The 26,217-nt window shown below is 66.4% G+C and overlaps 2 protein-coding genes across 2 annotated transcripts in view; both read left to right on the plus strand.

Annotated features, from left to right (window-relative positions):
* The first annotated feature begins 258 nt into the window (after nucleotides 1–258).
* RHEBL1 (RHEB like 1) lies at nucleotides 259–1,770 on the plus strand. The gene is made up of 7 exons (XM_063425142.1): nucleotides 259–290; nucleotides 513–579; nucleotides 676–758; nucleotides 852–914; nucleotides 964–1,011; nucleotides 1,091–1,166; nucleotides 1,242–1,770. The coding sequence occupies exons 1-7, from the start codon at nucleotides 259–261 to the stop codon at nucleotides 1,323–1,325; spliced, it is 453 nt and encodes a 150-aa protein (XP_063281212.1). The 3' UTR covers nucleotides 1,326–1,770.
* A 1,294-nt stretch (nucleotides 1,771–3,064) lies between these two features.
* KMT2D (lysine methyltransferase 2D) overlaps nucleotides 3,065–26,217 on the plus strand; it is a 31,825-nt gene continuing 8,672 nt past the window's right edge. Inside the window, 42 exon segments of the mRNA XM_063425144.1 lie at nucleotides 3,065–3,169; nucleotides 4,613–4,691; nucleotides 4,763–4,889; nucleotides 4,974–5,221; nucleotides 5,302–5,399; nucleotides 5,492–5,657; nucleotides 5,769–5,934; nucleotides 6,017–6,131; nucleotides 6,212–6,378; nucleotides 6,509–7,605; nucleotides 7,857–7,991; nucleotides 8,084–8,946; nucleotides 9,161–9,274; nucleotides 9,571–9,681; nucleotides 9,781–9,885; nucleotides 10,074–10,255; nucleotides 10,332–10,496; nucleotides 11,328–11,434; nucleotides 11,525–11,566; nucleotides 11,668–11,883; nucleotides 11,970–12,113; nucleotides 12,204–12,320; nucleotides 13,233–13,357; nucleotides 13,439–13,628; nucleotides 14,048–14,122; nucleotides 14,404–14,508; nucleotides 14,636–14,809; nucleotides 15,070–15,154; nucleotides 15,265–15,509; nucleotides 15,780–15,853; nucleotides 15,933–15,983; nucleotides 16,103–17,782; nucleotides 17,945–18,118; nucleotides 18,468–18,616; nucleotides 18,812–18,821; nucleotides 18,823–20,905; nucleotides 20,998–21,121; nucleotides 21,215–21,302; nucleotides 21,448–21,514; nucleotides 21,751–21,983; nucleotides 22,755–25,859; nucleotides 25,954–26,097. Coding sequence (XP_063281214.1) covers nucleotides 4,643–4,691; nucleotides 4,763–4,889; nucleotides 4,974–5,221; nucleotides 5,302–5,399; nucleotides 5,492–5,657; nucleotides 5,769–5,934; nucleotides 6,017–6,131; nucleotides 6,212–6,378; nucleotides 6,509–7,605; nucleotides 7,857–7,991; nucleotides 8,084–8,946; nucleotides 9,161–9,274; nucleotides 9,571–9,681; nucleotides 9,781–9,885; nucleotides 10,074–10,255; nucleotides 10,332–10,496; nucleotides 11,328–11,434; nucleotides 11,525–11,566; nucleotides 11,668–11,883; nucleotides 11,970–12,113; nucleotides 12,204–12,320; nucleotides 13,233–13,357; nucleotides 13,439–13,628; nucleotides 14,048–14,122; nucleotides 14,404–14,508; nucleotides 14,636–14,809; nucleotides 15,070–15,154; nucleotides 15,265–15,509; nucleotides 15,780–15,853; nucleotides 15,933–15,983; nucleotides 16,103–17,782; nucleotides 17,945–18,118; nucleotides 18,468–18,616; nucleotides 18,812–18,821; nucleotides 18,823–20,905; nucleotides 20,998–21,121; nucleotides 21,215–21,302; nucleotides 21,448–21,514; nucleotides 21,751–21,983; nucleotides 22,755–25,859; nucleotides 25,954–26,097 — 13,515 coding nt within the window. The 5' untranslated portion in view covers nucleotides 3,065–3,169; nucleotides 4,613–4,642.

Here is a 26,217-nt window from a genome sequence, read left to right on the forward strand (position 1 = left end):
CTCTGCCCTCCGGGGGTCCCTGCCCGGGGTGTGCGTGGGAACGGGGCTGCTCCTCTGGGGATTACCGGGGACGGCGGGTGCACCGGTGGGGTTTGGTGCGGTGGGTTCCCGCCCCATGTGGGGTTTGGGGTCGTGTTCAGCCTGGGCAGCCTCCCCGGGGCCCCCTCTGTCCCGGGTGATGCCAGGACCACCCAGCCTTGTTCTTACCCCCCACCCAGGTAAAACCTCCATGGCCACCAATTAGTGAAGGGAAAGTTCATGGAGTGCTATGAGAGAGCAGTAGGTCCCACGCGGGACGGTGGGTGGGGAGCTGCTACTCGGGGTCCCTCTTCCTGATGCCCCTGTGGAGCCCCGAATCATAAGGGCAGACGTGCCCCCACTTCTGTGGGGGGTGGGTTGTGCCCCCAAAACCTCGTGCAGGGGGCTGAGGTGCCCCTGGAATGAGGTGGAAGTGGGTTTGAGCCTTGAGGGGAGGATTCGGGGGTGCCCCTGACCTGGTGTCACCCGTGCAGCTACAACAGGGGGGGGGTGGTGGGCACGGATGGCTTCCAGCTGCAGCTGGGGGACACAGCCAGGCAGGTAATGCTGGGGCATTTTGGGGGGTCTGGGGGTGTTGTGGGGCTGCTGCACTCCCTGCCATCCCTCCCACCGGTTTTGTCCCCCCATTCCCCCCAGGATGAGGACACCATCCTGCCACACTCCTTCATCACTGGCATCCATGGCTACGTCCTGATCTGCTCAGTGACATCCCTGCAGAGGTGAGGATCCCCCAAAACTCAGGGATGAGACACCTGGGACACGGGGAACCCCTCAGGGGGAAGCAGTGCCTGGATGTCCCTTTGTCCCCACAGCTTCCAGGTGGTCAAGACCCTCCACAAAAAGCTGTATGAGCCGGGGGAGACACAGGAGGTGCTGTCCCCTGCAAGGAGGGGGCTCAGGGTGGTCTGGGCCCTGGTCCTGGAGCATGCCCATGGTGCTGGTGGGGAACAAGGCAGACCTGGCCCTGCAGAGGTAAGGGGGGTTCATGTGTGTGTGTGTGTGACCCGGTGGCACATCCTGCCTGTCCCCTGCTGTTCTGCTGTGTCCTTAGCTGGGAAGTGAGGACAGATGAAGGAAAGGAGTCATGGGAGTCCATTTTCCTCGAGTCCTCAGCCAAGGAGAGCCAGGTCTGGGGGACAGAGCCCACCCGGGGTTGGGAGGGGGTTCCCAATGTGCTGGCACTGACGTCCCCTCGTCCTCAGGTGACCACGGGGATCTCCATGAAGTCACTGAGGAGATCCACCAGGTGGACAATTCCTATGGCAGATCCACCAGCTGCTGCCTGATGTGACCCCTGGGATGGGACAGGACCCCCGGAGGCACCGGACCCTTCCCCAAAACCTTCACCCAAACCACAGCAGTGGCTTTTAGGAAGCCACGGGGTCCTGCTGCGGTTTGGAACCCCTCACTGTACACAGGGGGCTGGGAGCGGGCTGGGGGGTTCTGTCCCAGCCAGGAGCCCCCCAGCTCATCACCGCTGTCCCCCACATGCACAAGGACAGGTCTGGGCCGTTCGTGCTGTGGCAGCCAGGGCTGAATGCGGGTGTTGTTCCCAGCGTGGGGCCGGACCCGTGGGAGTCAGGGCTCAAACAATTAAACGTTGTTTTGTCCGTAAACCCCTGGACTGGGGGGGCTGTTCCTTGCTGGGGGGAGGCAGCACATGAGGCCCCCTCCAACACCCCAGCACGGGGGTCTGTCCAACCCTGGATGTGTTTTGGGGCTGAGCCCCCCTCCTCATGGAGCTGAGCACCCCAAGGGCCTCACTGGGACCTTTGGGGGGTTCTCCAGCCCTGTCCCCCCTGTTTCTCTCCCTAAGAACTTCAGCTTCTGCTTCGTGAGTGTGGGGAGGGTGTTCTGGCTGCAGTTCCCCTTGTGGCTTATCTCCACCCAGTCGGGCTAATTATTGCTAATTACCCAATTATGGTGGCAAAGAGGAACAGGAGCTGGGGGGGGGGGGGGGGGGGGTGAAGTGGGGGATTGGGGTGCTGGGGCCAGGGTAGTGCAGCCTGGGGGCTCAGGGGGGCTGCACCCCCTCAATAGCCCCCCAGATCTCTGGGTCTGGGGGTTTGGGCTCCTGGGGGCCCTGGGTCTGAGCCCCCTACCCATCCCCGGGGCTGGAGGGGGTTCAGGGTCCGAGGGGGCTGATGTGGCCCCACACGGGGGGGACCGGCCCCAGGTACTCCTTAGGGTCTGGGGTCCGTGGGGTCGAGGGGTGTGCGGGGCTGGCCGTGACCGTGCAGAGGGGAGCAGGACCGGCTGCTCCGGGGATACAGGAACCGCAGTGCAGGACCATGGCTCAGCAGCAGCACGCGGTGGCTGTGAGCGGGGACCCCAGGGCCGGGCTCGGCGGCTGCTACCGGGGAGTCCAGGACCGGGCTCGGCGGCTGCTACCGGGGACCCCAGGACCGGTACAGCGGCTACTCCAGGAACACCGGGACCGGGGACACCAGCACTGGACCCAGCAGCTATTCCGGATACACCGGCACCGGCGGCTGCTACGAGGAATCCTGGGACCGGACACAGCGGCTGATAACGGAGACACCGGCCCGGGGCACCGCGGGCGATCCCGCTCCCACCGGCTCCTCGGGGAACTCCATCCCGGAGCCCATCCCGGAGCCCACCCTCCCTTCCTCTAACCCCATGGCCACGGCGGTCCCGGAAGGCTCCCTCCGTCCACCCTCGGGGCCGCCCCGGTGCCGGTCCCGGGAAGGGGCGTGGCTTGGCGCCGCCGGCCACGCCCCCTCGGTGCCCACGTGCGCTCCCGCCCCGGCGCCGCCGGGGTTAAGCGCGGCGGCGGAGGGATCTCCCCCCGCCCCGCCCGGCAGCGTGCGCTGCGGCCGCGCGCGCGCCGTCACACCCCCCGCGCCCCCCCCCCCCGCGGCCGCAGCGCCCGCCCGCCGCGCACCGTCTCCCTCCGCCCGCAGCCCCCGCCGCCCAAAGTAGTGCGGGAGCGGCGGCGCCCCCCGGTCCGCGGCTCCCCCCTAGGACCCAGCGCGGCGGCGGCCCCGGCGGGGCGGGCGGGGCGGGGCGGGGGCGGGCGGCGGGACCTACTTTCCTCTGGAAATGGCCGCGCCGGGGAGCACCGAACGCCCCGCGCCCCGAGACCCGTCGGCGTAGGGCGGCCGCGGGGGTGAGCACCGGGCGGGGGGCGCGGGGGTGAAAACGGCCCCGCCGTGGGGCCCGCGCGGGCGGGACGGGCCCCGGCGGCCCCGGAAGGAGCGGCCCCGCGGTCGTGCGGGCTCGGGCCGCGCCGCCTCCGCCGCTCCCGGTAAGGCCTGACCGGGGCCGGGCGCAGAGCGCGGCTCCCACGCCTTTGTGTCCGGTACCGGGGGGGCCCGGGCGGCTGCAGCGCAGGTACGGCCGGGCCCGTCGCTCGGGGCCCGCTGCCGGTGCCAGCGTAGGCCGCGGTGGGCCGGGGATCGGGGCCTGGCCGGCGCGACCCCCCGGTTGTACCGGGGAGCGGGGGAAGCGCGGTCCGGGCGCCCCGGGGAGGGGGTGCGGGGAGGGTCCCCGCGTGGTCGTTCGGCCCAGCCGGGGCCGCGGGCCCCGGCCCCGGAGCCTTTCCCGGGAGGCCCCGAATCCCCCCGGCCCCGGAGCCTTTCCGGGAAGGGCCCGAATCCCCCCGGGCCCACCGGGGCTTGGGGCGGGGGGTGCTGGGTGGGACACGGGACCCCGCCGGGGGCTCTCTCCGCCCTCCCCGCGCCCTCTCGGGTTTTGGGGGGGTTGGCGCTGCCCCAGCGCGTTCCCCCCTCCGTGGTGCCCCGGACTCTGCGTTGAGCCCCCCCCGTGCCCGCGGGTCCCCTCCGGATCTCCCCCCTCACCCCGTGTGTGGTTCGTGGTCAGGTTTGGGGTCCCCTTCACCCCCTCCGTGGCTCCGGAGCCCTCTCGGGGTTTTGGGGTGCCCATGAGGCGGCGTTGGGAGGGGGCGGCTGCAGATCAGGCCATGCCCCCCCCAGGTTTGTGTGTTGTGTTTTGGGGTGAGTCTTTCCCCCGTGCCTGTCCCGGGACCCCCTGTGCTGCCAGGGCTGGTGCTGGGCCGGAGGAAACGGGCACAGGCAGGTGCTGGTGGTGGGGACGCCGTTTTCTGCTGCATCCCCAGCTCCTCCTGAAGATCCCCCACGTGGGAGGGAGGCATGGGGGGGTCCCAGCTTTGCTGTGAGCACTGCGTGTGCTCCTGGGGGGTTCCTGAGGGTTCCTCAGGGGTCTTGGTGTCTCCCTGGGGTGCTGGTGTGTGGAAGAGTCGGGGTCACTGATCCCTTTTCCCCCACTGTTAAATCGAGGTCACTTGGGGGTTTGGTTGCCCCAGATATGTTGGGGTGTCAGTGCCTGGACTCGGGCAGGACCTGGGGGGCAGAGGGTGATGGGTGAGGCCAGGGGGTCTCCTGGACCCCCGGGGAGCAGAGAGCCACCCCCTGCTCCTGGGGGACATTCCCAGTCCCACAGCCTGCAAATCGCCTTGGGGACAGTGATGGGAAGATGCTGCCCTGTCCCTTGGATAGAGGGTCATGGGGGGCTGCCAGGGTGCTGGGGAAGGTGTCACCACCCCTGGTGCTGACACATGTCCCCCCTACAGCTGTGGCCCCCCAGGAACGCCGGAGGCAGGATGGACGAACAGAAGGTGCCCAGTGAGGAGAAGGATGCAGCCGCGCCAGGTGAGCCAGGGCAGGATTTTGGGGACCTGTCCCTGTTTCCCCTGCGGTGGTGACACCCCCTCTCCCCACAGCCGATGGGGTCATGGCCTCGGAGGAGATGGGCAGCGCTGAGGGGGACCCCCTGAAACCCCCCGAAGGAGCCTCTGCGGGGCCAGAGCCGGACAGCGCGGGCATGGAGGGACCTCCCGAGGCTGCCAGGTGAGGGTGGGAGGATTTGGGAGTGGAGTGGAGCTATTAGGGGGGTCCTAAATATCCCTGACCCCCTCTGTCACCCTCTCCCAGCCCGCTGGGCCGCCGCTGTGCCCTCTGCAACTGTGGGGACTGGAGCCTACACGGGCAGCGGGAGCTGCAGCGCTTCGAGCCGGTGCCCGACTGGCCCGAGCGGCTGGTGGGCCACGAGCCCCCCGATGGGCCTGGCCAGCCTCCCCCAGGGCCCAGCCAGCTCCCCCCAGAGCCAGAGCTGGCGGGTGACCTGGCACAGATCGGCTTCTCCGAGGGGGTGACCCCAGCGCAGCTCTTCGAGCCGACAGGTGAGTGTGCTCACAGCACGGGGGTCCCCATCCTGCCACCTGGGTGTCCCCAGGCTGTCCCTGACGCCCCCTCCCCACAGGGCACTGCTGGGTGCACCACTGGTGCGCGGCCTGGGCAGCTGGAGCGGGGCCAGAGGCGGGCGGCGTGGCCAGAGCTGTTTTCTCAGGGATCTCACAGGTGAGCGCACCCCGAGGGGTCCGGGGGGATGGCAGGGGCTCGTTTGGCTGCCCCTCAGCAGCACTGACCCCCTGGACCCCTCTGTCCCTCAGAAATGTGAATGCTGCGGGCGGGCGGGGGCCACCATCCCGTGCCGGGCGGCCGCCGGCTGCTCCCGCCTCTACCACTTCCCCTGCGCCGCCGCCAGCGGCTGCTTCCAGTCCATGAAGACCCTGCGGCTGCTCTGCCCCGAGCACGTGGCTGAGGCCGTGGACACGGGTACGTGGGGCTGGGGGCACCACCCTTGGGTGCTGGGACCCTCCCGCCCTGGCGAGGCGTCCCTGGAGCGGGGAGCAGGCAGCCCTGACCCCCTTCTCTGGTGGCTGACAGAGGACGCGCGGTGCTCGGCGTGCGGTGGGCTGGGCGACCTGCGGGACCTGGTGTTGTGCACCAGCTGCGGGCAGCACTTCCACGGGGCCTGCTTGGACATCTCCCTGACGCCCCGCAAGCGCTCGGGCTGGCAGTGCCCCCAGTGCAAAGTGTGCCAAACCTGCAGGTGAGGCCCCGGCCCCGCGGTGGGGAGCGGGGTGTGTGCCCAAGGAGGGGTCCCAGCCCTCACTCGCCCCTGTGCCCCACAGGCAGCCCGGCCGGGACTCGGCCATGCTGGTGTGCGAGGCGTGTGACAAGGGCTACCACACCTCCTGCATGGAGCCAGCCACCCCGGGCCTCCCCGGCGGCTCCTGGAAATGCAAGGTACGTCCTGCTGTCACTCGGGGGTACGGGGTGCCAGCCCCTCACTGCAACCCCTGACACATTTCTGCTTCCCCCTCCAGAACTGCTGGGTCTGCTCAGACTGTGGCCAGCACCCCGTGGGGTTTGACTCCAGCTGCCAGTGGTCCCCGGGGTCTGCAGTGTGCGGGGACTGCCAGCGGCGCCGTGCCACGGCCGATGTCACCACGGCGCCACAGCACTCACCACAGCCCAGCCCGCCCGCCCAGACGTGAGTGGGGATGGGGGTGCTGGTTTAGAGTGGGGGGATCAGGCCCTTTGTGGGTGGGGGGATTTGTCCCACAGCGCTGGGGATGGCGTGGCCTGAGCGCTGTCCCCTCACCCAGGTTCCCCCACCCCAGGTCAGAGTCGCCTGTCCCCAGTGAGCCGATGGATGCGCCTGTGCCCCCGCCTGAGCTGGAGCCTGTGCGGGGCGATGAGGAGACACAACCACTCGTGGAACCCACCGAAGCACCCCCAGACCCCAAAGAGGCACCTCCAGACCCCAAAGAGGCACCTCCAGACCCCGAGGAGGCTCCCCCAGGCAATGCTGAGTCTCCTCCTGGCGAGCTGGCCTCTGTGGAGGTGCCCCCCAGTGAGGAAACCCCTGAAGAACTGCCCACTGATGAACTGCCCCTTGATCAGCCTCCCCCCGACACGCAGCCCTCTGACGTTCATCCTCCTGATGTGCAGCCCCCTGAGGAGCCCCTTCCTCTCATGCAGCCCCCCGAGGAGGAGCCCCCCTCCGAGGAGCTGCCCCTCGAGACACCCTCCCTTGCTGATGTCACCATCCCTGACAGACCCTGCCCTGAAGAGTTGCCCCCCAGTGAACCACCCCATAACGAGCTGCCCCTCGACATCGCTCCCCTCACCGAGCTGCCCCCTGAGAAACCAGCGTTTGAAAAGTCACCCCCCCACGAGCTGCCCCCTGAAGTACAGCCCATTGACAAATCACCCCCTCATGAGCTGCCCCACAACAGGTCACCCCCAAAACCTCCCCTGGAGGTGCCACCCCTGGAGGAGCCACCCCTGGAGGTGCCACCCCTTGAGGAACCCTCCCTGGAGGAGCCACCCCTGGAGGAGCCACCCCTCGGGGAAACACCCCTTGAGGAGCCACTCCTTGAGGAGCTGCCCCTCGAGGAGCTTCCCCTTGAGGAGCTGCCCCTCAACAAGCCACCCCTTGAGGAGCTGCCCCTTGAGGAGCTGCCCCTTGAGGAGCCACCCCTCAACGAGCCACCACCCGAGGAGCTGCCTCTTGAGGAACCACCCCTTGAGGAGTTGCCCCCCGAGGAGCTGCCCCCCAGTGAACAACCCCCCAATGAGCTGCTCCCCAAGGAACCTCCTCCCGAAGCTCTGTCCCCCGAGAAGCTGAGCCCTGAAGAGCCCCCCCTTGTTGAGTTGCCCCCTGAAGAGCCAGTCCCCAGCGAGCTGCTCCCCGAGGAGGACCTGAAGCCACCAGGTAATTTGGGGACTCTTAACTGTGCTCTTTTCCCTCCTGTTGTCTCCAGTGGGTGTGGGGGTCCTGCACCAGGGGTTCCTCCCAGCACTGGCTTTGCCTGATCCTGTATTCCTCCTCTTTTCATGTGCTGGTGCCCTGTTTTGGGGTGTATGGGGAGCTAGGAGAGGGTCCTGCCTCTCAGTTCCAGGCTGGGTGGCACAGGGGAGTGGAGGGGACCCCCATACCCCCTCACCTCATCCCCATCCCCCCAGGTCTCCTCCCCGAGGTGACAGTGGCAGAGGAAGCACCAGCCCTGGCTCCAGAGGTGCTCCCCGAGGAGGAGATGGAGCTGGAGCCAGAGCCCTCCCTGCCCCCTGAGATGACACCCCCACCCTCAGCTCCCCCAGGTGAGTCTGGGGAAACACCAGGATTGAGTCTGGGGGCGGTGGGTATCTCTGGGTGGGCTGTGATTTCACTCTTCCCTTCTCTCTACCCTCAGCTCTCCGTGCCATCTCACCCGCACGGACCCCAGCCCCCTCCCCTGATGCCAAGGAGGACGAGGTGCTCGAGCCCCCCACCCCAGCCCTGCCTGAGCCCCCTGGCAGCCCTGGCACCGCCATGGACACCGACCCCCCTGGCTCTCCACCGCCACCCCTGGGCTCCCCTGCTGTCACCCTGGCCCCCACTGAGCCACCTGAGGATGAGGAGATGGAGATGGCCGGTGGCGAGGGGGAGTCCCCAGCCAGCCCCCCTGGAGACGCCCCCCACGGCAGCCCAGCCCCTGAGCTGGGGCCCTTCCCAGGCCTGCCTGAGGAGGAGGAGGAGGAGGAAGAAGAGGCGCCGAGGCTGGAGAGGGAGGGCACCAGCGGAAGCTCCCCGCCCCTCAGCGAGGAGGATGCGCTGGAAGAAAGCCGGGCTGGGGGGGACCCCGAAGTCAAGGGGTCGCCTTCGGGGTCCCCCCTGCTCCTGGAGCAGGAGGAGCTGGGCCCTGAGACCCCCATGGAGGTTTGCACTACCGGCGAGAAGCTGCTGGGCCACGGGGACGAGGTGTGCCCCGAGCCCCCCGCACTGCGCCCGCGCCCCGACATCCTCAACGAGATCTCCAACCTGAGCCAGGGGGACACCAGCAGCAGCTTCCCGGGCTCGGAGCCGCTGCTGGGGTCCCCAGACCCTGAGGGTGGGGGATCGCTGTCCCCTGAGCTGGGCCCGGCCTCGGCTGACGCCAGCCTGCAGAAGGAGGACGCCGGGTCGCTGCCTCTGGGCGCCGAGACCGATGACTCGCTGCTCTTTGAGCCAGCAGCCAAGGGTGACGGGGACAAGAGCCGGCGCCGCAGCTCCCCGGGGCGCTCCCGTGTCAAGCAGGTACGGGAAACGCTGCTCAATCCGATTTTGGGGACACCCCTCACCCTGAGCACCCTGCTGGGGTCATATCCCCTTCCTGGGCTGTCCCTGCAGCAAGTAGGCGAAGGCTGAGCGCGTGGTGGGGTGGGATGGGGGCAGTGCCCCTCTGCTGCCCTGGCGTGGGGGTCCCACTGGGCCCCCTGGTGCTGTAACTCCCCTCTCCCCTTGGCCACAGGGTCGCAGCAGCAGCTTCCCCGGGCGGAGACGCCCCCGAGGTGGGTCCCATGGGGGCCGAGGCCGGGGCCGTGCGCGCCTGAAGTCGACAACGTCATCTGTTGACACCTCAGCAGTAAGGCTGGGCTGGGGCAGAGGTGGGGTGCAGGGAATCCTTGAGGTTTTAGGCTGAGAGTTTCCCCCGTTCCCCCTCATCTATCCCTTGGAAAGAGCCCTTAGTGTGGGGTGGATTGGGGTCTCAAGGGAGGTGGAACTGGGCCTTTGCCGAGTCTGGGGGCTTCACCACAAAAGCATAGGGCAGGTATGGAGCTTCCCCCCAGGGAGGGGTTCTGCTGCCCCTGGGTCTTCCTGGTGCCCCCCACACTGCACAGAGAGGTGTCCTCAGTGCTGAGCCTCCCCCTCTGTCCTCAGCTCGCTGACGTGGAGAGCTCGCCCAGCAAGGAGGAGGATGAGGATGATGACGACACAATGCAGAACACGGTTGTCCTCTTCTCCAACACTGACAAGTTTGTGCTCATGCAGGTAACCAGGGCATGGCAGGATGGACAGACAGGGTGGGACAGACTCTGTCTCTCCTGTACCAGCCGCTGTCCCCTCACTCACGACCTCTCCCCCCTCCAGGACATGTGCGTGGTGTGTGGCAGCTTCGGGCGTGGGGCCGAGGGGCACCTCCTTGCCTGCTCCCAGTGCTCCCAGTGCTACCACCCTTACTGCGTCAACAGCAAGGTGAGGAGGGGGCCCAGGACCCCAGGATTGTGCTGTGCCCCCCAGGGACACACAACAGGTCCTGCCTGGCGTGTCTGCGCGTTGAGCTGTGCTCTGCTGTGTCCGTGCCAAGCCCTGGCGTGTCACCCACAGCCACACCGAGCCTGGGGTCACCCAGGTCTCACGTGGCCGCCGTCCCGTGTCCCCAGATCACCAAGGTGATGCTGCTGAAGGGCTGGCGCTGCGTGGAGTGCATCGTGTGCGAGGTGTGCGGCAAAGCCTCCGACCCCTCGCGCCTGCTGCTCTGCGACGACTGCGACATCAGCTACCACACCTACTGCCTGGACCCGCCGCTGCAGACCGTGCCCAAGGGCGGCTGGAAGTGCAAATGGTGCGTGGAGGGGACACAAAGGGAGCCACGGGAGGAGCCGGGCGCTGGTGCTGACCCCTCAGGTGCCCTTCTGCAGGTGCGTGTGCTGTGTGCAGTGCGGGGCCGCGTCCCCTGGCTTCCACTGCGAGTGGCAGAACAACTACACTCACTGCGCGCCCTGCGCCAGCCTCGTGGTGTGCCCCTTCTGCCGCGAGAAGTACGTGGAGGACGATCTGCTCATCCAGTGCCGGCACTGCGATCGGTGAGCACCGCGCCCTGGGCTTGAGGGGCTCTCAGGGTTGTTGATTCCCTGAGATTCTTCTTGGGGTTGCTGTTCCCCATGGTACTAAGGGTTCCCCCAAGGTTGCTGTTCCCTGGGAGTTTCCTCTGGGTTGCTGTTCCCAGAGGTAATCAGGTTTTCAGTCTTCTCTTTGCTCTAAGTGTTACACACCAGAGGTAGAGACGACAAGCTGAGTCCGCCAGTGCACATTTCCAAGGTTGTTTATTCTTCATTATCTCAGTTCTTTCTCAGCTCTGCAGGGCGTCCCCAGCAGAGCAGGACTGGGTGGATCAGAGAGCCCCACACCTTATGTACCCCTGACCCAACCACCATCCAAAATGAACTTTTTATTTCCAAAATTGTACCAATACCTACTACCTATGCTAACATGTCATTTCTACTCTAAACCAATCTCTAAAATCCAACTCAGCAGAAAATGGGGGATGAGAACAAGAACAAGGAGCACAGGGGCCACTCCCCAATTCCTCCATCTTGCCTCTTCAACCCCATACACTGAGAATCCTAAATTCTACATTTACATTCTATGATAAACTAAATACTGCTTATTTTGAATTCTCTCAGCTTGTGATTCTTCACACACTGTGGGCATTCACTGCCATGGCAGGGATCAGAGGCAGTGCCCTCCTGGGCTCTGTGTGAGGCTGCCTGAGCCCCTTGGACAGACCCCAGACCCCCTGTCCGGTCTCCAAACCCTCCAGGGTGGCCAGAGGGATGTTCTAGACTCCAACAAGGGGCTCCAATTTGGGCTCCTCCAGGGGAGGCTGTGGGGTGTGATGGCTCTGCTGTCTGCAGGTGGCTGCACGCCGCGTGCGACAGCCTCTTCACTGAGGAGGAGGTGGAGCAGGCTGCGGATGAAGGCTTCGACTGCAGCGCCTGCCAGCCCTACGTGGTCAAACCTGGTGAGCTCACGGGGCTGGGGAAACTCTGGTGGCACCTGGGGGGGATTTGAGTGATCTGGGGATTCACCTGCCCCTCTGCTTTCCTGCCAGCGCCCGCGCCTTCCGCAGAGATGATCAAAGCCAAGGATCCAGGTATGTGTGGGGCCTCCGTGGGGTTCCCCAGGGCTGTGCCCTCTTCTGGCCACACACCCAGTGCTGACATTTGTCCCCATGGCTGTTGTTTGTCCCCTCAGAGCCCCAGTATTTCCGCTTCGAGGGCGTGTGGCTGACGGAGACGGGCATGGCCGTGCTGCGCAACCTGACCCTGTCGCCCCTGCACAAGCGGCGGCAGCGCAAGGGCCGCCCGGGCACCCTCAACGGGGATGGGGGGCTGGAGGGGGGCGACCCCCTGGGCCCTGAGGACAAGAAGGACGGTGACCTGGACACCGACGAGCTGCTCAAAGCCGAGGGTGGGTGTTCCTGGCGGCAGAGCTGGGGTGGTTGCAGTGTGGGGGTGTCAGGGGACCCCACTAAGGTGCTGTGCTCCCCCCGGCAGTGGGTGTGGAGCACATGGAGTGTGAGATCAAGCTCGAGGCTCCGGCCAGCCCTGACCGCGACGCTGGAGCCGACGGGGACTCAGGGAAGGGGCTGGAGGACCCTGAGGAGTGCAAGAAGAGGAAGCGCAAACCGTACCGGCCTGGTGAGTGTCCTGCAGGCCCTGAACCCTGCCGGGCTCTTCTGTGACCCCTCAGGCCCCGCTGAGATCCCCCCTCCCTCCCTGTCCCCCCAGGCATCGGCGGGTTCATGGTGCGGCAGCGCAAGTCCCACACGCGGCTCAAGAAGGTCTCAGCGGTGCTGCCGGACGTGGGGCGCGAGGGGCAGGGCACCGAGGGACACCCTGAGGATGGTAGGGCCCAGGGGCACCCTTTTCCTCCCTTTTCTTCCCTTCTTTTCCTCTTTTTTTTCCTCTTTCTTTTTCCTCCCCTCTTTTCCTCCCCTCCTTTCCTCCCCTCCTTTCCTCCCTCCTTTCCTCCCTCCTTTCCTCCCTCCTTTCCTCCCCTCCTTTCCTCCCCTCCTTTCCTCCCCTCCTTTCCTCCCTCCTTTGCTCCCTCCTTTCCTCCCTCCTTTCCTCCCTCCTTTCCTCCCTCTTTTCCTCCCTTCTTTTCCTCCCTTCTTTTCCTCCCTTCTTTTCCTCCCTTCTTTTCCTCCCTTCTTTTCCTCCCCTCTTTTCCTCCCCTCTTTTCCTCCCCTCTTTTCCTCCCCTCTTTTCCTCCCCTCTTTTCCTCCCCTCTTTTCCTCCCCTCTTTTCCCCCCTTCTCCTTTCCCCCCTTCTCCTTTCCCCCCTTCTCCTTTCCCCCCTTCTCCTTTCCCCCCTTCTCCTTTCCCCCCTTCTCCTTTCCCCCCTTCTCCTTTCCCCCCTTCTCCTTTCCCCCCTTCTCCTTTCCCCCCTTCTCCTTTCCCCCCTTCTCCTTTCCCCCCTTCTCCTTTCCCCCCTTCTCCTTTCCCCCCTTCTCCTTTCCCCCCTTCTCCTTTCCCCCCTTCTCCTTTCCCCCCTTCTCCTTTCCCCCCTTCTCCTTTCCCCCCTTCTCCTTTCCCCCCTTCTCCTTTGCCCCCTTCTTCTTTGCCCCTTCCTTCCTTCCTCCCTCCCTTTTTTCATTTTCCTTCTCAGCACCATTCTCTTTCTTCATTTCCCATTCCCTTCTCACCCCCGGGGTGAAAAGGGCCCCTCAGGCTGCCCCCCAGTGCTGCACCAGTGGCACAGGAGCAGCCCCAGCCCCTTTTTGGGGGGTGTCTGTTCATTCCTGGGGGGCTCTTGCAGGGACTCCCGGTGATGTCCCAGCCGAGGCTGGCCTGGATCCAGGCTCAGGAGAGGGGGACGAGAAGAAAAAGCGCCGGGGACGGAAGAAGAGCAAGTTGGAGGACATGTTCCCCCCGTACCTGCAGGTGGGATGGGTGAGGGGGCTGGAGGTGGATGGGGGGGATGGATGGGGGGCACCCCTCGATGCTGACCCCCCTCCATTCCAGGAGGCGTTTTTTGGGAAGGCACTGATGGACCTGAGCCGGAAGGCGCTGCTGGCAGCAGGAGGGGTGGGGGACGGGGCTGCCCGCCCCTCCTTGGGCCAGGGTGCCCCAAGGCCCAAGGGGGACCCCAACCTCACTGGGGCACTGCACGGGGGCACCGCGGACAGGAGGGAGACCCCCACCCACCCCCGAGGTGAGTGTGGCCAGGGGTGGGTCTGCAACCCAAAACCAAGGAGGGGGTTACAGGGGGTAGTGGGGGGTTGTTGTGGGTCCCTAGTGTGGTTGGAGGTCCCTGGACTTGGCTGGGGGATCCCGGGGCTTGTTGGGGGCTGTCTTGGGGTCTTTGCGGGTTTGTTGGAAGTTGTTGGGGTCCCCAGGATGGCTGGGGATGGCTCAGGGGTTGTTCAGGGTCCCTGGGGGTTTTGGGAGGGTATTGGAGGTCGCTGGGGTTGTTGGGACCCCCATTGTGAGCAGCTGCTGTGGACTCTGAGACTCCTTGGTAGAACCTCGAGGACTGTGGGGGGCTGCCATCACCACTGAGGGGTGTAGGGGGACGCTGGGGGGTCTCTGGGGGTCCTCACCGTGCTCACCAAATCCCGGGGTACCCTGCAGGCGACGACAGCACTGACGGCAGCGCCGCCGCTCCCGATGACGATGGCAAGGACGACGCCAAGGCCGAGGACCTTGGTGAGGCCCGGGGACCCCTGTGGGACCCCCAACAGCCGAGTCCTCCACGGGGCGCCCACAACCATCGAGACGGAACTCTATGGTTGAGGGGTCCGCTCTAGGCCGGGCTGAACTCTATGGTTCCCCCGTGATGTTGGCGACCATAGAGTGGCGCTGAGAGCGCCCCCGCGTGGCGCGGCGCCGCTGGAGGACCGAGGGACTCGTGTCCCTTGTTGGGTGATGGCGGCTGCCCCGTGGGGGTCCCCAGGGGGCTGAGGACCCTTCCTGATTCTTCCTCACAGGGGCAGACGAGCCAAAGGATTCCCCAGACCGCGGGGACAGTGAAAAACCAGCCACGCCGGGCGAGGGAGCGCTGAGCTCTGACCTCGACAAGATCCCCACGGAAGGTGAGACCATCCTGCTTCCATCCCCTCTTCTGCTGAAGCAATGGTGGTCCCAACACCATGACCCCGGGGTTTCTGCCCTTCCCATCAGTGTGGTGTTTGCAGCCAGCTCCTGCTTTTGCCCCTGCAGAGCTGCCCAAGATGGAGAGCAAAGACGTGCAGCAGCTCTTCAAGGACGTGCTGGGCTCGGCGGAGCGCGGGGAGCAGCCCCTGAACTGCGTGGCTGCGGGGATGGAGGCCGGGCAGGACCCCAGCCGAGCACAGCGGCCATTCCTGCAAGGAGACCTGCAGCTCTCCGGGCAGGGTGGGTGGAACTGGCAGAGCCTTTGTCATCTAGGAGGTCCCTGGAGAATGTGGTGAAGGGCAGGGCTTGTAACCAGCCCCAAGAAACCCAAACTCTTGGGAGTGACCTGCTTGGAGAGCAGTGCTGCCTGTGGTATCTGAGAGCCCAGGCTCCAGGGGTGAACATGAGCAGCATTTTGGGGGTTGTGCTGGTTGTTTGGCCCCCCCCAGCCTTGTGCCCCAGCTTTGCTTTCCCTGCAACCCACCTCCTTTCCTTCACAGGGAGCGCTTCCCTGGGCTCACTCTCTGGATCCGTCTCCTTGGACTCATACTCGGGGGTCTGCCAGTCCCCATTCCTTGATAACAGGTACTTAGAGGAGCTGGGGGTCCCATCCCTGGAGGAATTGAACTGCAGGGTGCCCTGGGACCCACTCTTCCCTCACAACCTGACAATCTGTGCCACTCCTCTCCACTCAGGGAGCGGAGCGGCTTCTTCAGCCCAGACCACTGCGAGCCTGAAAGCCCCTGGGCCAGCAGCTCAGCTGCCACCACCCCCTCGACCCCCACGACGCCCACGACGGAGGGCGAGGGCGATGGGCTGTCCTACAACCAGCGCAGTTTGCAGCGCTGGGAGAAGGACGAGGAGCTGGGTGAGCTCTCCACCATCTCCCCCGTCCTCTACGCCAACATGAACTTCCCCAACCTCAAGCAGGATTATCCAGGTAGGGCTCTGGGGGGGCTGCAGCCGCCCTGTTGGGGTGAGGGATGGGGTAATGGGTGGAGTGTGACTGCCCTGGTCCCTTTTTCAAAGGGATAAACTGGCTGTTCTAGCACTGAAGTGTTCTCTGCAGTGGGCAGGGGGTCTCAGCTCCATTTTCTGGCTGTCCCTTCACATGTTAGGGACACAGTGACCCACTGAGGATACGAGTGGGCTCTCAGGTCCGGGCTAATGTTGCTTTTCTCCCCGTTATCTGCTCGTACTGGACTCCCAGACTGGTCGAGCCGCTGCAAACAGATCATGAAGCTCTGGAGGAAAGTCCCTGCCACGGACAAAGCCCCGTATTTGGTGAGTGCTGGGAGGTCAGTGTGGTGGGGGGCCGGGGCGCCGGGGGGCTGCAAGTCAGCTGGCTTCGTGTCTTTGTTAGCAAAAGGCCAAAGATAACCGGGCGGCTCATCGCATCAACAAGGTGCAGAAGGTACGTGAGGCGCGGGGAGGTGCCCGGCGGCCCCGGCCCAGCCCTGGGGGGACATGGTGTGCCCACCCCCAAGCCACGGGGAGAACAGGAGGGCGCTGACGGCCTGGCTCTCTCTGCAGCAGGCCGAGAGCCAGATCAACAAGCAGACCAAAGGGGAGGGACTGCGCAAGCCTGAGAGGCCCTCGCTGCACCTGCGGATCCCCGTGCCGCCAGGGGCACAGCCCGTCTACATCAGCAGCCCCCCCGCCACCGGCGAGGGCTTCCTGAAGCCCCCCGCGGGTGCCGGAGGGGGCCCGGAGTCTCCCAGCGAGCTCTTCCTCAAGCTCCCACCCCAGTCCCCTGCCCAAGTGCCTTCGCACGATCCCTACGGCGCGGCCCCCGCCTACGCGCTGGAGCCGCGCTTCCCCTCGCCCCTGGGCCAGAGCCCCACGTCGGCTGCTGCCTTCCAGCCCTTCCCTGGCCAGCCCCAGCCCCTCACAGCCCCCCGTGCTCCCCCCGATTTCCACCCAACCCCACCTGGCACCCCCCGGCACCAACCTGGCACTCCTGACCCCTTCCTGAAGCCCCGGTGCCCTTCCTTGGACAACCTCTCAGTGCCAGGGAGTCCTGGGGCACGGCCTCCCGAGGCCCTGCTCTCTCCCCTGCCTTTCGGGGAGCAGAAGAAGGGTCTGGAAGTGAAGAAAGAGGATGGGGGAAGCCTGGGGGTCTGCTCGCCCGGCTACACTTCTGCCATGGGCTACGGGGACTCCCCAGGTGGCCCCCACCTCTCGGCTGCGGAGCTGAAGGCGGCCGACGTCTTCAAAGCCCCCATGACCCCACGGGTCTCTCAGGTAGAGCCGCAGAGCCCGGGGCTGGGGCACCGGCCCCCCGACCCCCATCCTCTGGCCCCCTCGCCCCCCGGCCACCCTGATCTCTACCGTCAGTCTCCCTACCTAGACCCCTACTCGCAGCCCCCGCTGACGCCCCGGCTGCAGCCCCCCGAGGCCTGCTGCGCCCTCCCACCCCGCTCTCTGCCCTCCGAACCCTTCTCCCGCATCCCCGCCAGCCCCCAGTCCCAATCCAGCTCCCAGTCCCCTCTGACCCCCCGCCCTCTCTCCAACGAAGCCTTCTGCCAGTCCCCCGTCACCCCTCGCTTCCAGTCCCCGGATCCCTACTCCCAACCGCCCTCCCGGCCGCAATCCCGGGACCCCTTCACCCCCCTGCACAAACCCCCCCGTCCGCAGATGCCGGAGCCGGGGTTCAAATCAGTGGGGGCTGCTGGCGGAGGTTTCGGGGGCACCCCAGCAGGTGACCCCCACCCCAAGGCGCCGGTGGGGCCGCAGCCGCCCTTCGCCCGCTCGCCCGGTGCCAGCGTGTTCGCAGGGAGCCAGCCCCCCATGCGCTTCACCTTCCCCCCGGCCGTCTCGGAGCCGCTCAAGGGCTCCCCGTCCCACCAGCCCCACGGGATCAACAGCCATTACAGCTCTGGCAAGCCCCAGAGCTCGGCCTACGCCTCGTCGCCCAGCTTCCACCAGGCCAGCAGCCCGCTGGGGCCTGGCACTGCCACCCCGGACTCGTACAGCCTCTCGCCCCTGCGGCCACCATCGGTGCTGCCGCCGCAGCCCCCGGCACCCCCGCAGCAGCAGGACCCTTCTGGAACCTTCCTGCCCCGCGCTGCGCTGGGGCTGACGGCTGACAAGAGGGAGGAGGTGGCTGCGGGGCTCTCTGCACCCCCAAACCGGGACCTGGCAGAGCTGCCGGGGGGCCAGGACGGGGCTCTGGGCACCATGAGCCAGTCGGAGCTGGAGAAGCAGCGGCAGGTGAGGTCTCTCCTGGGGTCTGGCTGTGTCCATTCGGGTTTGGGAGAGGATGAAAGGGGAAAACTGGGACTGTGGAGGCCTCAATGGCCACTTTATATGTGGATTTTTTTGCTGGTTTTGGTCCTGTTGCCACTCTGGGCCCTAACACTGAATTCTTCTCAGCGCCAGCGGCTCCGGGAGCTGCTCATCCGCCAGCAGATCCAGCGGAACAGCCTTCGGCAGGAGAAGGAGAGCGCGGCTGCTGCCGCCTCCTCCTCACCAGCTGGCTGGGCCCCTGAGGCTGGCGGGCAGAGCTTCGAGCTGAGCCGGGGCATGGCCCCGTATCAACCAGCACAGGTGGGAGAGCTGGGGCACGGTGTGGCTGATGAAGGGGCAAGGTGTGTCCAGGTTGGATGTGGCTGATGGAGGGGCACGGTGTGCCCGGGGTGGATGTGGCTGATGGAGGGGCACGGTGTGCCCAGGGTGGATGTGGCTGATGTAGGGGCACAGGGTGGATGTGGCTGATGGAGGTGCACAGTGTGGATGTGGCTGATGGAGGTGCACAGTGTGGATGTGGCTGATGGAGGGGCACGGTGTGGATGTGGCTGATGGAGGGGCACAGGGTGGATGTGGCTGATGGAGGAGCACAATGTGCATGGAGGAAGATGCTGCTGATGGAGGGCTGACTCTTTTTTCCTTCTTCCAGGACAAGGCTCTCCTCGGGACTCTGGCCACAGCAGCCGGCGCTGGGAAGCTGCCCGGCTCCGTCATGGTGCAGGCGGCGTTCGCGCAGGACGAGCGGCTCTCCCGGCCCCCGCCGGCGGCCACGCCAGCCATGCTGGACATCAGCGGGCGGTGGGTGCCCCCTGGCAGGGCGATGGGTGGGAGGCAGCAGATATCACCACCCTGGGAGCACCCGCAGCTTGTGGGGATCGCTCCAGAGGGAGGGGATGGCTGTGGGTTTTTGGGTGCTTGGCACGGCGTGAGGGGGATGGAGCACAGCGCGTCGGGGCTGTACCGAGCTGGTGCCAACACCACGGTGTCTTCCAGGGCGGCGGTGGGGCCCCCCCCAGGCCTTCTACCCCCGTGGGGTCTTCCCGTCGCCATCCGCGCAGCAGCAGCAGCAGCAGCAGCACCTCTGGCAGCAGCAGCAGCAGCAGCAGCAGCAACAAGCAGCCGTGGCGGCCCTGCGGCTCCCTGTCACCTCCCGCTTCGCCCCCCCGGCCGCTGCCACCCCCATGGGCAGCCTGGGCACCCGCCTGCCCACCCCTGCTGAGGCCGTGCCCCCGTCACCGGCTGCCCTGGGCGCTCCCTTCATCGAGCTGCGACACAACGTGCAGAAGGGACCCGGGGGTGTCGTGGGCTCTCCCTTTGCCCCCCAGCCACCCCGGCCTCGCTTCTTCATGCCCGGGGAGGAGGGCACCCCGCAGGCCCTGTGCACTCCTGTCATGCCCATGCAGGCGCTGCCATCTCAGAAGGTTCCAGCACCGCTGCCGCCTGCGTCCCCGCAGGGAGCTGAGATGGGCAACAGCCACCAGCAGCCCCACGCCAAGGCAGCGCCGCCGCTGCCGGCGCCCACCCTGGAGCTGCAGCAGCACATCCCCCCGCGCCCGCTGCCCTCCGGGGCCGCCCTCCGCCCCGAGGCTCCCAAGGACGGCCCCGCTGCAGACCCTGCACCGGCCCCAGGGAAAAGCCACCTGAGCCTGGAGGGCGGGCGGCTGCCCTGCGAGGTGCCCGTGGAGCCCGATTTGGATGATGATTTCGGCTCCCACAAGGACTTGGAAGATGATGATGATTTGGCCAACCTTAGCCTGGATCCAGATGTGGCCAAAGGGGATGATGACTTGGACAACTTGGACAACCTGGAGACAGCAGATCCCCACCTTGATGACCTGCTGAATGGTGATGAGTTCGACCTGCTGGCCTACACTGACCCCGAGCTGGACACGGGTGACAAGAAGGACATCTTCAACGAGCACCTGCGCCTGGTCGAGTCGGCCAACGAGAAGGCTGAGCGGGAGGCCCAGCTCAAAACAGAACCAGCAGCGCCCACACTGAAGCTCCCTGACCCTGGGGACAGCAAAGATGTGACCCCATCTGCGGAGGATCAGGAGGTGCCCAAGGAAGGACTGGTGTCTGGGATGGCCTTGGGACTCTCTGCCTGCCCCACAGGTGCTGTGCTGGGCCCCGACCAGGCTTTCAAGGCACAGGGTACGGAGGTGAAGTCCAGCTCGCTGCCCACTGATGTCAAGCCCAAGCTGGAGGACGGCTGCCTGAAGACCTCCCCCTGCCAGTTCACCACCCCTGGCCCCGAGCGCCTCCCGGTGCCGGTCAAGTCAGAAGCGCTGCAGGGCACGGATAAAATCTCTGCCTCCCTGGGGCTGAGCGTCAAACCTGGCCAGACCCTCCTGAGCTCCAGCGCCGGTCCCACTCGCCTTGGCCTGACTCAATTCTCCAACAGTGGCCACGCTGGTGTCCCCGTGCTGGAGAAGGACCCCTACACCGGCCCTGGCCGTGGCCTTGCAACCACCCAGCTGGGTGGCCAGAGCAACCCCTTGCTGGAGAAATTCGAGCTGGACAGCGGAGCCTTGGGGCTGGGCAGTGCCCGACACTCGCCAGCGGACGACTTGGACAAGATGGAGAGCTCCTTGGTGGCCAGCGAGCTGCCCCTGCTCATCGAGGACCTCCTGGAGCACGAGAAGAAGGAGCTGCAGAAGAAGCAGCAGATGTCAGCCCACCTGCCCCGTGGCACCCCCCACCTCCCAGCCCCGGGGCACCCCATGCTGCACACAGGAGCATCCGGGCAGCCTCCCGAGGGGCAGCCACCCCGTCTGGGCACCCCACAGACACCCCTCCAGCTGGGGATGGTGGCCCGGCCACCGCTGCTGCCACCACAGCCCCCCCGGCTCAACGCACCCCAGCAGGGCCCAGCTCTGGCCCCCCACATGGGCATGGGCTCTGGGCAGCCCCACGTGCTGTCGTCCCCCCACGGGGTGCAGGTGGCCCTGGGGCAGCCCCAGCAGAGCCAGCAGCAGGTGCTGGTGCAGAAACCGATGGCCGGGGTGCAGCCCCCCAGCCTGGGCCTGAAGCCCCCCCAGCTCGTCATGCAACAGCAGTTGGCCAACAGCTTCTTCCCAGACACAGGTAGGGGCTGCAGGTGATTGTTTTGGGGGAGCACGGGGTCCTTTGGGGTTGGGGACACAGAGCTGAACGTGCTGTGGTCTCTGTCACAGCAGATCTGGACAAGTTTGCGGCCGAGGACATCATGGACCCCATAGCCAAGGCCAAGATGGTGGCACTGAAGGGCATCAAGAAGGTGATGGCTCAGGGCAGCATTGGAGTGGCCCCAGGCATGAACAGGTAACAGACAGGGGGATCTGGGGGGCACAGGGTGGGGCAGGAGGGTTGCTTTGGCTCTGCCTCACACCCCATCTTTGTGTGTGTCTCCCAAAGGCAACAGGTTTCCCTGCTGGCCCAGCGGCTCTCGGGGGGCCCGGCTGTCTCTGACATGCAGAACCACTTGCTGGCAGGGGGTGGGCAGGTGAGTGGGGAATCCAAAGGGCCTACAGGGGTTTCTCGGGGCTGCCAGGCCAGAACTGGTGGTTTTATGTATCTCTGAGTGGGTGGAGACTGTGGGGAGAGGACAGAAATCCATCATGTGTCCCCAACACTCCCCTTTCTGCCAGGAGCGGAGCGGCACAGACCCAACCCAGGCTCGCCCCAACCCACCCACCTTTGCACAGGGCGTCATCAGTGAGTACTGACATGGCAGGGCTGGGGTGGTGCGGGACAGGCTTCACCCTGCCCTGGGAGCGGGGTCTCCCCTGACCCAGGGTCTCCCCTGACCCAGGGTCTCCCCTGACCCAGGGTCTCCACCGACCCAGGGTCTCCCCTGACCCAGGGTCTCCCCTGACCCAGGGTCTCCACCAGCCCACGGTCCCTGCTTTCCTGAGCTCCCCACTGATCTGAGCCCTCTCCCCGTCCCACAGACGAGGCTGACCAGCGGCAGTACGAGGAGTGGCTGTTCCACACGCAGCAGCTGCTGCAGATGCAGCTGAAGGTGCTGGAGGAGCAGATCGGGGCGCACCGCAAGTCCCGCAAGGCGCTGTGTGCCAAGCAGCGCACGGCCAAGAAAGCCGGCCGGGAGTTCCCCGAGGCTGACGCCGAGAAGCTGAAGCTGGTGACGGAGCAGCAGAGCAAGATCCAAAAGCAGCTGGACCAGGTAGGACCCTGCGTGTGGGTGGGCAACTCGTCCCCGGTGCAAACGTGATGTCCCCAGTGCTTCACTGGTCCCAGTGCCAGCCTTGCTATTGCCAACTTCAGCACTGTGCCATCCCCAGTGCAAATGTGGTGTCCTCAGAGTAAATGTGCCATTTCTGGCTCTACTGCCCTGCTGTCCCCAGCACCAGTGCTGTGCCAGTGCTGGTATTAATTCCCTGCTGTTCCTGGCACTAGCACTCTGCCATTCCTGGCACCAATGTCCCACTGTTCCTGGTGCTAGTGCCCTGCTATTCTGGCACTGATGCCCTGCTGTTCTGGCACTGATGCCCCGCTGTCCCCAGCATTTATCCTGTGCCATTCCTAGTGCTGATGCCGTACTGTCCCTGTCAGCAAAGCCGTGCTGTTTCCAGTGGTGGTGTTGTGCCATTTCTAGCACTGTTACTGTGCCATTCCTGGCTCTGGGCACTAAAGCTGTGCCATTCCCGGTGCTGGTGCCCCACCATCCCCAGTGCTAAGGCTGTGTTGTCCCCTACCCCTGGCATTAATGCCATGCCATTCCTGGCACCAAACCCATGCCATTCCTGGCACCAAACCCATGCCATTCCTGGCACCAAACCCCTGCCATTCCTGGCACCAAACCCCTGCCATTCCTGGCACTAAACCCCTGCCATTCCTGGCACCAAACCCCTGCCATTCCTGGCACCAAACCCCTGCCATTCCTGGCACTAAACCCCTGCCATTCCTGGCGCTGACACCCCGCTGTCCCCGCCAGGTGCGGAAGCAGCAGAAGGAGCACACCAACCTCATGGCCGAGTACCGCAACAAGCAGCAGCAGCACCAGCACCAGGCCTCGGCCGTGATGGCGCTGAGCCCCTCGCAGAGCCCCCGCCTCATGTCCAAGCTGCCGGGACAGCTCCTGTCGGCACACGGCGTGCAGCAGCCCGGTGGAGCCCTGGTGGGAGCCCAGGGCCTCGGGCAGCAGCCGGGGCAGCCCGGGGGGCTGCGCCTGCCCCAGGGTGGCGTGTCCATGCAGGGCCTGTCCTTCATGGGGCAGCAGCCCGTGGGGAACGCCCCGGGACCCGGCTCCTCTGGTGCTTTCTTCAGCGGGAACCCCGCGCTGCGCGGGCTGGCCGCTGACAGCCGCCTGATGCAGGAGAGGCAGCTCCAGAGGATGCAGCTGGCGCAGAAATTGCAGCAGCAGAACATGCTGGGACAGGTGGCACTGCAGCAGCAGCCAGGTGTGATGGGACAGGCGTCAATGCAACAGCCAGGTGTGATGGGACAGGTGTCGCTGCAGCAGCCGGGTGTGATGGGACAGGCACCCATGCAGCAGCAGGGCGTGATGGGACAGACATCAATGCAGCAGCCGGGTGTGATGGGACAGGCAGCCATGCAGCAATCAGGTGTGATGGGACAGGCACCCATGCAGCAATCAGGTGTGATGGGACAGACGTCGCTGCAGCAATCAGGTGTGATGGCACAAGCATCGATGCAGCAACAGGGCGTGATGGGTCAATCCTCCATGCAGCAGCCGGGTGTGATGGGGCAGGCGTCGCTGCAGCAGCCAGGTGTGATGGCACAAGCATCCATGCAGCAGCCAGGTGTGATGGGACAGACGTCGATGCAGCAACAGGGTGTGATGGGGCAGGCGTCCATGCAACAGCCGGGTGTGATGGGACAGAGCTCGATGCAGCCACAGAGCATCATGGCACAGACGTCCATGCAGCAGCCAGGTGTGATGGGACAAGCTCCAATGCAACAGGCAGGTGTGCTGGCCCAGACATCGCTGCAGCAGCCAGGCATGATGGGCCAGGCATCCATGCAGCAGCCAGGCGTGCTGGGCCAGGCCCCAGTGCAGCAAACAACCGTGCCAGGGCAGCCAGGCCTGCTGGGGCAGCAGCAGCAGCAGCAGCAGCCCCCAGCCCCACCGCCCGGCGCAGGGGCTCAGCCCATGGTGCCGAAGCAGCCGGGGCTGCTGGGCAGCCAGCAGAGCCTCCTGGTGCAGCAGCTCTCACCCCAGCAGCAGCCAGGCGTGCTGGGCCACGCACCAGGGCTGCAGCACCAGCCTGTGCTGGGCCACCCCCCACCCCAGCGCCAGGTTGTCCTGGCCCCCCACCAGCAGCGGGTGCTGGGCTCGCCCCAGCTGGCGCCGCAGACTCCGGGGATGCTGAGCCACCGGCTCGTGCTATCCCAGCAGCTGGGGCAGTCCCGGGCACTGCTGACCCCGCAGCAGCAGCAGCAGCAGCAGCAGAACTCAGCGGCTGCCCAGCCAGGTCTCCTGGGGCTGGGCCAGGGGCAGCCCTCGATCCAGCACTTTCCGCAGCACGGGGCGGGGGGCCAGGCCCCCTCTGTGCTGCACCTGAGTCAGGGAATGCAGCCGGCCCCGGCCGTCCTGGCTGCCAAGGACCAGCCCGCGGGGATGGACGGCAGCGCCCTGCACGCCGAGGGCGGCGACAGCGGGGCGCAGCTGCACGGGGAGCAGCAGGGAGCCCTCAACCCCCCGGGGCTGGGGGAGCCCCCGGCCCCCAAACACCAGGCTGAGCTGGGGCAGGGCCAGCAGCTCCTCTTGACCTCCCCACAGCCGGGTGTGATGCGGGCAGCCCCCGGGCAGGCAGGTGCCCTTCTTGCCCCATCGCTGCAGAGCACTGGGGCTGTGCACCCCGAGCTGTCCCAGCAGCATGGGGACACGGCCGGGGTGGCAGAGACAGCGCTGGGCTGTGGGACAGGCCCAGCACAGGCCATGGTGCCGGCACTGCGGCCCCCAGAGCAGCCAGGCAAGGGGGTGGCAGGGGCCCTGCCAGGGCAGCCACAGCCCCCACGGCTCCAGAGCCCCGTTCAGCACAAAGTGGGGCCGGCGTCAGGCACGGCCACTCTCCCCCCGGCTCTCCTGGGGCAGGTGCCAGGGCCGGTGATGGGCCAGATCCGGGCACAGCTCCAGGGTGTCCTGGCCAAGAACCCGCAGCTGCGGCATCTGACGCCGCAGCAGCAGCAGCAGCTCCAGGCGCTCCTGGTGCAGCGGCACCAGCAGAGCCTGCTGCAGCAGAACCAGGCACTACGGACCCCTGGCCCCTTCCCCGGGCAGGCCCCGGACTACAGCCTGCCTGCTACCCGCCAGCCCCCTCGTCCCATGGGGCCCCTTTTCCAGCCCCGGCCGGGTGCCCCAGCAGAGGCACAGAGCAGCTCTGCCACCGAGCCGGGCCGGGTTCTGCCAGGGCAGCCCCCCCAGCAGCCCCTGGCTGAGCTGGTTCAGGCAGCTCTGGCTGCCCGTGGCCCCCAGCCCGGCCTCATTCGCCTCCCCACGCCACCAGCCCCCTCGCCCCTGGGCTGTGCCCCCCAGCACCTGGCCAGCCCTGAGCAGAGCCCCCAAGAGCCAAAGAAGACGTCACCGGGGATCCCGGCCTTGGCCCCCAGCCCTGCGGCACCCACGGAGCCGGGGCTGGCACCCACGCCAGGCACTGCCCTCCCTGACCCAGCACACGGCCCCTGGGACCCCGAGGTGCCTGGGGTGGACCCAGCTGACCCTGGTGAGACCCACATCAACGGGGCTGTGCCAGAGGGGGCCCCTGCGGCGGGTGAAGCCCCCCAGGTGCTGGTGAAGCAGGAGCCGAAGGAGGAGGCAGCGGCAGTGGTGCAGTGTGAGGTGGATGGAGACGAGACAGCAAAACCAGAGGCCAACGGGGACCCTGGGGACAGCCAAGCCAACAACCTGCTGGCCCCAGGTGGGCGCTCCGAGGCTGGGCACCTGCTGCTGCAGAAGCTGCTGCGGGCCAAGAATGTGCAGCTCTCAGCGCAGAGCCCGGGCGAGCTCAATGGGCACCTGGAGAACCGGAGCACCGGGACGGAGCCACGGCCGCAGTCACTGCTGCTGGGCCGGGAGGTGAGCAGGATGGGCTGGGCTGGGGGTGTAATGGGTGAGGGGCTGCGCTGGCACTGCTCATGCCCCCTTCTCATGCCCCCTTCTCCCTCCTCAGGACCCCTCCATCGCCAGGAAGCCAGCGCCCACCAAGCCTAAGCGGGTACAGAAAGGCAACGAGCGCATGCCAGCGTCCCGCAAGAAGCTGCGGAAGGATGAGGGGCTGCGTCCTGGTGAGGCCCTCATGAAGCAGCTGAAGCAGGTAAGGCCACGGGCCAGGGCGTGGCAGGGGACTCCCTTTGTCCCTGTCCCCAGGAGCTGGGCCAGGGCGTGGCAGGGGACTCCCTTTGTCCTTGTCCCCCCCTCACTGCTCTGTCCCCAG

This window comes from Prinia subflava, unplaced genomic scaffold (assembly GCF_021018805.1).
Source record: "Prinia subflava isolate CZ2003 ecotype Zambia unplaced genomic scaffold, Cam_Psub_1.2 scaffold_53_NEW, whole genome shotgun sequence".
Lineage (NCBI taxonomy): Eukaryota > Metazoa > Chordata > Aves > Passeriformes > Cisticolidae > Prinia > Prinia subflava.